General features: G+C 36.2%; 1 protein-coding gene across 2 annotated transcripts in view; it reads left to right on the top strand.

Moving 5' to 3' along the window:
- The first annotated feature begins 6,909 nt into the window (after positions 1 to 6,909).
- LOC126753601 (sodium/hydrogen exchanger 9B2) overlaps positions 6,910 to 11,643 on the top strand; it is a 73,052-nt gene continuing 68,318 nt past the window's right edge. The window contains exons 1-2 of one of the 2 annotated variants that reach the window (XM_050465170.1): positions 6,910 to 7,106; positions 10,773 to 11,014. In XM_050465170.1, coding sequence (XP_050321127.1) covers positions 10,780 to 11,014 — 235 coding nt within the window. In that variant the 5' untranslated portion in view covers positions 6,910 to 7,106; positions 10,773 to 10,779. Of the gene's footprint in view, positions 7,107 to 7,537; positions 7,872 to 10,772; positions 11,015 to 11,643 lie in introns of those variants that run through there. The other variant, XM_050465162.1, reaches the window with a different exon arrangement.

Genomic DNA, 11,643 nt, shown 5'->3' with positions numbered 1-11,643 from the left:
CTACCATATTTTGCGAAGAAAACAGAAAGTAGAAAATACGAGCGAAGATGAATTGGGGAAGAATTCGCAAAAAAAGAAAGAGCGGAAAAAAATGAAATCACTTGCATGGCGTAGCAGTAATATTGGGGGAAAAAGTGAATTATTCGACGATTGCTACTATGAGTTAGCGTCTTGGTTTCCGTTGAACTGCCTGTCAGGCAATTGGCTGCATGTCTTCTCTGCTGTTTTTCTCGTAACTGCTGCCGTTTGGGCTGCTCATTTCCAGTGACATTTAGGTGGAGGTGCAAGTGGACGAAAATAACACTCACACACAATTGCGCATACAAGCACACAAATACTTGAATGTATAGTAAATGTGTATGTATGTATGTATATGTGTGTAAGTGCACGCTGGGAGTGGTATGGAACTACTTGGGCGTTGTGTCTACCGATTTAGGACAGCTGAATTAAAATGTTCAAATGTTCGAGGTCTTCGGAAGCAGAAGCAGCGCTCAAATTGTTTGTTCTTTTACTGGCAACAAATGGAAAGTGAAAGCAAGTGAAATGAATTGACATTCGAGAATTGTTGGATTTGAAAGTGTACCGAGTTTGGACAGAAATAATCAGACGAGCTGAGTGTGCTATTTACGCAATTTCAATTGTGAGGTCAAATGGGTATGGAAGCTTAAGTGCGAGTGTACGGAAAAATTGGTATACATTTTTTGTTTTATTTTGCTTTTTGACTGCCTTTAACCATGCTGGTTTGTAATGGTTATAGCTGCGAATCATTTTATAATATCATGATGGATGGCAATGAGTTATCTTCAGACTATGGTCATTAGAGGATCGAACAGCGTGACCATAACATTGTGTACCAATTGATGTTTTTGCTTAAACAGCAAGACTGGCCGTCTGATATTTATGTTTGAAATTTTTCAGGTTCATATTTAAAAAATCATAAATATGAAAAAAGACCCTCAACAATACCCAGTAAGGTTATACACACGGAATTTATATTTAAGGGGAATAAGGTGTAAAATCTATAACAGGGCTTGCTAAAGTTTAAAATATTAGGAGACCCGTTATTGGCAGTCGACATCACCTACTGTTTAAATGAGTTAAGCCTCTGCCCACTCTACCCGGGAAAAACTGGCGCACCCTAGCTAGACACAACACCAATACACCACAACTGGAGACATATCGGATTTCACCACAGCAAATGTCAAAAGATCATCGCTATTATTTACGACACATTCGCTATCAACCTTCGACCATATACAAGCCGTACTTTTGTTTTACACACACGGAATTTATATAACATCGTCATGTAACCTTGGCCGGGTTCGACAAATACGAATATTTCTTCCGTCACGAGCGTGTGTTCTATATTGATATAAATATTTGATTGTTAAACTAATCAAATTCGTCTGTCAATAAAATCATCGCTGAATGTAACATCGTCATGTAACCTTGGCAGGTTGTATTGAGAGAAATGTTAATCGTGTTCACTGATTAAAATAAGGAATATGATAGAAGTTCGAAACACGTCTATGATAGTGACAGGTGATGAATCGTTGATTTACATGTATGAGCCCGAAAATAATTAGCAGGAACTGTATGGTTGTTTCCAGATGAACCGAATTAAATCTGCCTGTTTTTTTGAAAAAATTGGACACATCACAAACATACCACTAGACAAACACAATAAAGAAAATTCTCTGTGATACATAACATTTTGTTGCTAGTTGTCCTTCAAGAAATCAGGAAAGCTAACCACCGAAGACGGATCACTCTTCACCACGACAATGCGAGTTCTTACACATCGACTGAAACAACTGCATTTTTGTGCCCTCAAACAATGATTTGAAGATGACACCGTATAGTCCTGACTTGGCACCGAGTGGCTTAATTTTATTCCCGAGCGTCAAGGGCAACGTTTTTCGACACCTGAGCAGGAGGTTGATGCATTCAGAATGCATATTTTGGAGGTACCATGATCAGATTGGCAAAAGTGCTTCGAGAATTGCAAAATTAGGTAGATTTTAATGGAGAATATTTTGAAAAACAATAAAACGGCTTCGATGATTAATTAGATTTGTTTTTGTTCTCTAATCCGGCAACTGAAATGGTAACCGTAAATGCAAAATGGGGAGAAAAATAAAATTACTTTGTAGAAAATCAATTTGCATTAAATAGGGAAGGGTGATTTACAGAAACCATGGCATTTCCCGTTTTAGGTCATAAGTCAGTCTCGTTAAGTAATTTCGGTTCGTAACTAAGTATTATTGCATATACTGCTAATATATATATTAACAATTTGAGCTTCCTAAGCTAAGAGGCGCTTAAGAGTTGCTGGGTATATGAATGATTGCATACAGACTCACGCTGAAATTCTCTGCTCCTTCAATTGCATTCTTGAAAGCTTTGACCATTTCGTTGCTGAATCTATTCCTGGGGGTGGTTGCTCTGCTCACATACCAAAAAGGAATATGTGGAAGGGACTTAGCTGGAGAAAAAGTGTAGTGAGCTGGGAGGGAAGGTTGGAGGAGTAGTCTTCTGTAAGGAGCTTTCCGTCAAGCTTAACTTTAGGCTACCGGACTACTATAGTAGTCAGACAGCAGCGCCTGCAATTAAGATATCAGTAGAAGCGCAGTTTCTTTCAGGAGTGTGTTCACTCCGGCAGCAGAGCGGCTAGTGCTCAGTGCGAAACATGCATCCACAACCCCTAAGAAACTGTCTCGATAGAACACCTATCCATCGGAGGGAGGCAATAGAGCGATGAAGAACGCTACAACATAAACCGTTAAACAAAAAATCTCAATTGTTAAATTCAGCCGGGCTCCCAGATGGCGAATAGTGAAAGGCCCGCAAGACGTAGGTTGACACTGAAAAACAAATTTCCACAGCACAGATGCCAGATGACAAGAAATGTAGAACTTGCGCTGACGGCTGTGCCCTCAGTATGCAAGAGTGACATCTTGCCGAAATGGTTGTAAGAGTAATGTCTCAGACGTCTCTGTCCTATTAAAGCCATAGATCGTCGCCATTAGGTCGGCGGTAAGGACTCAGTTGCTTTAAGTCCGGGCTCTGGCTTTGGACATGAATTTTCATAAGGTTTTGCATCAACCACCTAAAAAAAATTATTTTTTCGACAAACACTTTTGCCGCTGACACTTTTTACAAAAGCTGTTCTAAAAGCTTTATTTTCCGTGAGTCGAAAACATATCTCTATCTAGTATCATATGTATTTGTCAGAAGAACAACTGAAATGCCAGAAAAAGAACTGGAATCCACGAAAAAATATTAAAATAAAGCAACTGTGCACAAAGCACCGTTGTATTTGCATGTTAAATGTGTTTTAATATTTTCAATAAATAAATTTGCGTCACCACTTGAAAAGAGTTTTTATTTTCCAAATTAAACGCAATAATGTTGCCACTGCAAAAAATTGCGTATTTCAATCAGCAATGGCAATATTCTCTTAATAAACCAGTGCCACATGTACACTGCCAGCGAAAAACTGTGTACTCGCTGTAAAAAAGTTCAATTTACATAATTTTAAAAATGACATCGCTTGCAGATTTTCCACAAAGTAAAAAAAAAAAATCTCTCCATTATAATGCTGGACGCTTGTGTGGCGAGATCCGTGCAACGCTTGGCGGCTTATAAAATGTTTATGGCATTCTTTTTTTTTTGTTTAAATTTTTAACATTTCTTATTTTTTAGCGGCAGCTTGCCTGCCCAAAAATATTTATATGTCGACATATTTTACTCTATGCGGCCACGGTTTTTTCAATTAACGGTGATTATATGGAAAGCATATTGGAAAAAATGGCGTTCTGCCCGCTGCACTGTGCAACATTTTTCGCATTTCCTTTTTGTAATCAATATTTTGCTTGATCAGCGAAATATTGCTGAACATGTGTATGTGTGCCATGGTGGCGGCTGTGACAGCGGCGTGTAGTAAGTACTGTGCCGAGCTTTAGTTGCTTTTGTGTGAAGTGTTGTGTGTGTGTGCGTACATTATTCGCCGCGTTTGTGGTGTTGCGGGTGCGAGAATTAATAGACAGCGGTTTTTAAATTTTCATATTCCAAAAGTATGAGTGAGGGATTTCACAAAAACAAAAGAAAAATACGGAATATATATTATTGTAAAGACAAGCTGAGTGCTCGCAAATTGAAATGAAATAAATAACAACATTATTTAATTGAATAATTTTATATTTATTACTGTCGTTGCATTAGTAAGCAATAAGGTATTTTGATGGGCATTAGTTCATTTTTAGGATTAGCGCATGTTTTACATTTAAATCGGTTAACAGTCTAATAAACACCACATCTGGTCTTGCTAAAACACATTAAATGGAAACGCAATTATTTTATATGACGCCTAAAGGTATGCAATGAATTTGTGGTTTGCGTTAACTTGCTCATTCGAGTGATTTGAGTGTTTTTCATGCCACTTGAGTGCCTTTCTATGAAGTTGAGTGGTTCGGTAGTGATTGAGCGAGTATGTAACATATATAGATATGTGTTGCAATAGTTTTATTGACGTCAAAGTGACCAGATTTATTCTTAGATAACTGCGAATAGTTCAGTCTCTCTTTTCGTTAACAGCTTTGGAACAATGATTCTTCTTCTTTACTGGCGTAGACACCGCTTACACGTTTATATCCGAACAAAAATAATTGGGCTTTCATAAATTACGTGAAGCTTCTTAAAGATTTTTTGACCCTGAAAAATCAACTTTATTTGCTAAAAATATTTTCAGAAACAATGCTGGCTGATCGATAGTGGGTTAAACAATCGAAACGCTACTGATGACTTTCAAAAATTAGGACTTATACGACAACCACTATTGTCTCAAAATGCTCTAGATATTCATTCTAGAAAAATTGGCGATTTAATTTTGTGAAAACCACTGTGCCCTAAGTGAGATTTGGATAGATTTTGCTTTACCTCGTCATCTCTGAATACCTCATGTTAGGACATAATGTGTGAATGCTGCTTAAAATGATGGCAATCAAGTTTAAAGGACTGTTTTTTCTTTATAAGTGGAAGTCTATATTTGTACATCCTTTGCTTAAATACAAAAGAGCGAAAGTGCAAGTCATTGACAGCATGAGAGAGACTCTCGCCTACTTTAGAAATTATTTTATACTAAACTTCGGTATTGAAGACAGAACAATTTGCAATTTATAAATAACGCTGTAATATATTTTAAAGACTCACAGTCATCTTTTGTGAACAAAAATTCTACATTCATTCTACATTAGGACGCTGTTATGAAATACACAGAGTTTCATTTGTTAAAAAAGCAAAAGTGATGGGTGAACAAATTTTTTTCATGAATATTGCGCCAAATTATTATAACGACGCAAATATTCTAGAATGTTGTAATTTAGAAAGAAAACACATGTTTTGCCGGTCTAACGTAGAATGTATACCAACAATTTGTCATAAGCTTAGATCATCACTTAACTCTTTTACTCATTTAGACCAAATAACTATTTCTCTTTGGCTGAGGCTATGGTATTTGATATCAAAATTTGATAAAAAACAAATAAGGAAGAGCTAAGTTCGGGTCTCACCGAACATTTTATACTCTCGCATGATAAAGTGATAATCGAGATTTCATTATACGTCATTTACATATTTTTCAAATACCGTATTTTTGTAAAGTTTTATTCCGCTATCATCATTGGTTCCTAATGTTTATAATCATACAGAGAAGGCATCAGATGGAATTCAAAATAGCGTTATATTGGAAGAAGGCGTGGTTGTGAACCGATTTCACCTATATTTCGTACATGTCATCAGGGTGTTAAGAAAATATTATATACCGAATTTCATTGAAATCGGTTGAGTAGTTCCTGAGATATGGTTTTTGGTCCATAAGTGTGCCCATTTTCCATTTTTAAAAAAAGCCTGGGTGCAGCTTCCTTCTGCAATTTCTTCCGTAAAATTTAGTGTTTCTGACGTTTTTTGTTAGTCGGTTAACGCACTTTTAGTGATTTTCAATATAACCTTTGTATGGGAGGTGGGCGAGGTTATTATCCGATTTCTTCCATTTTTGAACTGTATATGGAAATGCCTGAAGGAAACGACTTTATAGAATTTGGTTGACATAGCTATAGTAGTTTCCGAGATATGTACAAAAAACTTTGTAGGGGGCGGGGCCACGCCCACTTTTCCAAAAAAATTACGCCCAAATATGCCCCTCTCTAATGCGATCCCTTGTGCCAAATTTCACTTTAATATCTTTATTTATGGCTTAGTTATGACACTTTATAGGTTTTCGGTTTTCGCCATTTTGTGGGCGTGGCAGATGGCCGATTTTGCCCATCTTCGAACCTTCTTATGGAGCCAAGAAATACGATTACCAAGTTTCATCATGATATCTTAATTTTTACTCAAGTTACAGCTTGCACGGACGGACGGACAGACGGACGGACGGACAGACGGACGAACGAACGGACAGACAGACATCCGGATTTCCACTCTACTCGTCACCCTGATCACTTTGGTATATATAACCCTATATCTGACTCTTTTAGTTTTAGGACTTACAAACAGCCGTTATGTGAACAAAACTATAATACTCTCCTTAGCAACATTGTTGCGAGAGTATAATAATACAGAAACTAGTGAAGGAATTGTTTTTATTTTTTTTTCGAAAAAAAGAAACTTAACGAAATGTACCAGTTGTGGTCCCATATGCATCAGAAACGAAGTACTTTCTAGTATTTAGTGTAATTTCTTTTCTTACTAACTCTGGTCACCTTAATTGAGTCTAGGAGAAACCACTCTCGAGCACTTCTACATACTTATTACTTATATACTCGAGTGGGCAACAAATTCTTTGTTTATTTACTTAAGTTGCAGTCGCATGTTAATAGGAATATGTAATCGGCTATTAATTAGTCAAACCGTGAAGGGCGTAAGTGACCTCTGAGACGAGTTAAAATATCAGTTTTAAACCTTTTTTTATATAGAAGCATATTCAGTGTAAAGATTGTGAAAGGGTAATGCTAAAGACTGGATTTTTTTCAAGAAACGAGAATAGAATAACAAAATATTTGTGCAAATATCAAATAATAATTGTCTGTAGAAAGAGAAGAGAGACGGTAAGCGTTAGTAGTGAAGTTAGGTTTTTTGTAAAATTATTATTAATGATATTATATATTATATATATTAAATATTATATATATATTATATATGATATTATGACATATTTTATTTGAAATAACTTTAAGATTGAAATAATAAATATGCGAAGAATTTAACTTTTGTTCAGATTTTCAACATTTTCGAAATTTTCAAATATTGACATCTGAGATTTTGTGCACAACGAACGCGCTAAATGCACTACGCCCCCGTTGTTACTGTTCGAAAAGTCATCCGCACTGCGCTCATCGCCTTTGGCGCGCTCTTTATGAAGGAATATACATTAATTGCAAATTTTTTTTTTTTTGTTTAATGATTTTTTGTTTTGAGTCACATTTTATTGATTAAAAAGCGTACGCAAGCAACGCAAGAACACTCATATGATTTCCACCAGTGAGCAAAACCGGTGCGGCGTTCATTCACAAGAGTTCAGTACTCACATGTGTACATATGTTTAAACATACATATATACATATACATAAATAAATATTTATTTTTATGTAAGCGAACGCTTGCTATATCAGCAGAGTAGACAAAATTTTTGCGCTGTGATTTTCTTTAAGAAAACGTTTTATTTTTCCATTCGAGTGTCGGCGGTGATAACGCGGTGAGCGGATTATACACAGTTATTCCGCATTGCTTTTGTTGTAATTAAAGTGCAATTTCGTTGTGTTGAAATTTTTATACAAATCGAAATTTTATATATCCGACCAAAGTGCCCTGAGGTATGTATTTAAAAATATCTTAGTTCAATTAACCACTATATACCAATAACAACACGTGCTTTTAGCGTTTTCACTTATTTATATCTATTACCTAAAATTTTGTGCTCAAATTGTTTGTTTGCGCGCCTCTCCACTCTGACTGCCCGTAATGAAATGATCGGCTGTTTAACGCGTGTGACGTTTAATGCAGCACTCAGAGTTGAGTGAGTGACATTTGACGTGTTGACACTGGCCAACTCAGCGGTTCCGCTCAATGCAGAATGCGCGTCTACTGTTTGCCTTGCTAACTAAACTAACTTTGTTTTACTAACTATTTTATCAGTAGTTTGAGTCACAGATATATAGAGTAATTTATTATTCCTTATAAGGTTTTGGTTAGAATTGTTTACTTTTTCACTTTCATTTACTAATAAAAAAAGAAGTCTGTTTAATTGAAGATTTGTATGATTTTTTGCTGAAGAAAATTTGTGAGCTATTGTTGTTGTTTCGGAGATATCCGCATCTTTTGTGGACTGACTGAAAATATATTGGTTTCCGGTATGAAATGTGTCAATGCTAAAATCGTACAAACCTGAATCTTTTGCATAAACGACGTCGAATAAAGGTCATAAAAGACATGTTTGATAACTCAGCTGCGGACTCTACGCATCACTACTGTTGACGAGTCGTGGATTTATGGTATTGAAACCGCCCAACAATCTACCAATTTGGTTGCTTCCAAAATGTTGCCGATAGATATTAACATAGCTTTGTATTAAAATAAGTGAAAGAGAAGTTTTTTCGTCAGTTCAGTCGAATATTATAATATGGTACAGTACCCAAAGTTCTTACTTTACTCTAATGAAATAATTCCAATACGAACCCTTAAAAGCTAGGAGTTGTGTTACCCGTACATTGCTAATTCATTCCAGATACTTAGGTGAAATGTGGAGATGCTCAGTGAGCGTTTTCGAATTTTGGGGTTCTCAATCAACTCTTGCTTCGAAACGCAAGACTACTGTAGTGTCTTTCAAGCAGAAGTGGCAGCCATTAAGGTAAAAGCTGATATACTTCGTCGAATTGTGGCTTCTTTTAGAGAGGTATGCATCCATTCCGAAAACAGATCTGCTATGCAGGCCTCGAGTTTGCTGACAGTGAGCTTAAAACTAGTCAAAGAGTGCTTGACCTCACTACAATACCATGGACTATAAGTTACGTGGTTCCATGTTGCCAACAGATTTCTACGATCTATAGGATCTCAAACTCCCATTCTGATCAGTCCTTCACCGTGCTACCCATTCCTATGGTGGTAATCGTTGGTGAACGTCAAACTCGCAAAGGTGGTCACCTTTCGGTTACCGCTCGCTTCTTATCGGTTAGAAGAATCGCTGAACGCGACACCTTGCCCCATGAAGATCCCTGTGATCCGATAACTCTCCTTCCCCTGGCAGTGAAAACACATTCACTCATAAACTGAGTCTAGCAAACCAACAGCTTGGCTCGCAAAATGCATAGCACCACCACAATACTTAGCGTCTTAAATGCCCAGATAGTTTATGGCCTCAATTAAAATCCACCCAGTGAGGGAATGATCCTCGTAGCGGACTTGTAATAAGCCTATGATACAATCAATCATACAAAGCTACTAGAGAACATCGAACATATTTCGTTCCCTCCGGGGCTTAAGAGGTGGACGATGAACTACCTGAACGGTCGGAAATCATTCATATTTCGAGGTAAAAATTACAAATTATGAAGAATTAAACTAGAGGTTCAGAATGGTGGTGTCCTCCCCCTTAACTGTTTATTTTCTACATTTCTAAATTCCCACAATCACCTGAGGTAATTTCTATCTCGGACACTGATAATTTCACGATAAAGACCTCAGACAATTGAATCGATGGGATGTGCATAAAAGAAAACGGCTATATCTCCGTACTTTCTCGCTTCTTCGTTGCAATTAGCCAAACACAAAATGGACAAAGGTGCACAGACTTGACCTTAATAATGCAATCGAAGATGTTGAAACTCTGACTGTCAATAACCCTAAGATTTTCGGCGTGGCACTAGACAAGCCCGTGCTCCTTCACTCCTCATACGACTGCGATTATTGCCAAAGTACAAAGCCGCAACAAAATCCTCAAGCCACTAGCCGGCAGCACATGGGAAAAGACAAAAAAACATTGTTGATAACATACAAGTCAATCGGAAGGCAAATCCTTAACTATGCCGCACCAATACGGTCGCCTGGATGTAGGGAAATGCATACGAAGAAGTCTCAGATATGCCAGAACATTGCACTCCGAACTATAACGGGATTTCTTCTGATGTCTCTATCTGATACCACTCTCCTTTTGGTCCGACCCCGTCAAAACAGCACGTTTCGTGGGCTTACCCTTAGATAACCTCGTTGACAACTCATCTGAACCTTACCAAACCTAAATATTTGGTACGTAAACGGGGATTAGATAACCGTTACAACAACAACATTAGCGACCTCATTACCAATCAACCTAACCTAACCTAACCTAACCTAACCATAATACAATTGATCGCCTACTTCGGCCTGATGAAATCATAATTAAATTTTTCGTTTGAAGATAAAAAAATTTACTTAAAAAAAATTAAAAATTGCAATACAGTGATGGCCATGTATTAAAACAATTGTATGACCTATATGATTCTTTCCGATTTCTACGGAATTTCAAAACTTTTTCTGCAGTACATGGCACGAATTTTTTGCTGCTGCTGCGCACCTCGAAAGTACTTAATTAAATCCAAGTCTTGGTACTACAAGAAAAAAATCGAAACTTTTAATTTGAAAATATTTTATTAAATTTTAAACTGATTACTTTTTAATTATAACGTTTCTTCATTTCTAACAATATAACATTATTATTGAGTACTATTCTATATTTTCAGCAAATAAATGGAACCAAAACCGCCGAGAGATAAGTCGGAAGCTGTCCCCTTATTAGCGCAAAGCGATCAACTAGCTGGTGAACCGCTAAAAAATATTATAATATTGCCACAACAGGGAGGAGTAGATAGGGCGGAAGTTAATGTTGATGGTGATGCGGTGACCAGCTCAGCCAAACAATTTCAAGAAGTGGAACAGTACTTAGAGGAAAAAGAATCGGATGTGGACACTGCTTTAAAAAGTGGTAAGTTCCTTTTTTTTATTCTTATTTATGTATAATTGAAGTATAAAGAGCGTAAGTGAATTATTTAAAACCTGTTTAAAGTCGAACCAGTTAGTTTGCTCAAACTTAAAAAAAATATTTCGGCGTATTCGTTTTCACAATTAGAGAGATAACATCATTAATGAGTATTATTGACATTGTGGTATTTGCTAAGCTCACTAATTGAAGTGACAAATTAAACTATTGAAGAGCATATACTTTAGATAATAGTATTTGGAAGCTTTAAGTGATATTTATAAAACTATTTTAAATTTTTATTTGAAAATTTTTATTTGATACTCGCTGTAAAAAGTCTATAAATTTTTGGGTGTGAGTATCGTCGTATTCATATGTTTTTCTATCTCTATTTAATTTTATACCAGTTTATACCATATATAAATTATACCAGTTTTTATTTATACCAGTTACTAATGCAAAGCTTGAGTCAAACAAACTGGTATAAATAAAAACTGGTATAACTGCTATAAATTGGTATAAAATTAAAAAGAGATCGGACAACATATTGATATACAAGAAAATTAGTTTAAAAGGAACTTTTAAATTTATATTAGACAAATTTATAATTTATATGAGATACGTTTTTTAATACT

The sequence above is a fragment of the Bactrocera neohumeralis genome, chromosome 2 (assembly GCF_024586455.1).
Source record: "Bactrocera neohumeralis isolate Rockhampton chromosome 2, APGP_CSIRO_Bneo_wtdbg2-racon-allhic-juicebox.fasta_v2, whole genome shotgun sequence".
Lineage (NCBI taxonomy): Eukaryota > Metazoa > Arthropoda > Insecta > Diptera > Tephritidae > Bactrocera > Bactrocera neohumeralis.
Note: the sequence above shows the minus strand (reverse complement) of the source record. Positions and strands in the feature narration are given on the sequence as shown.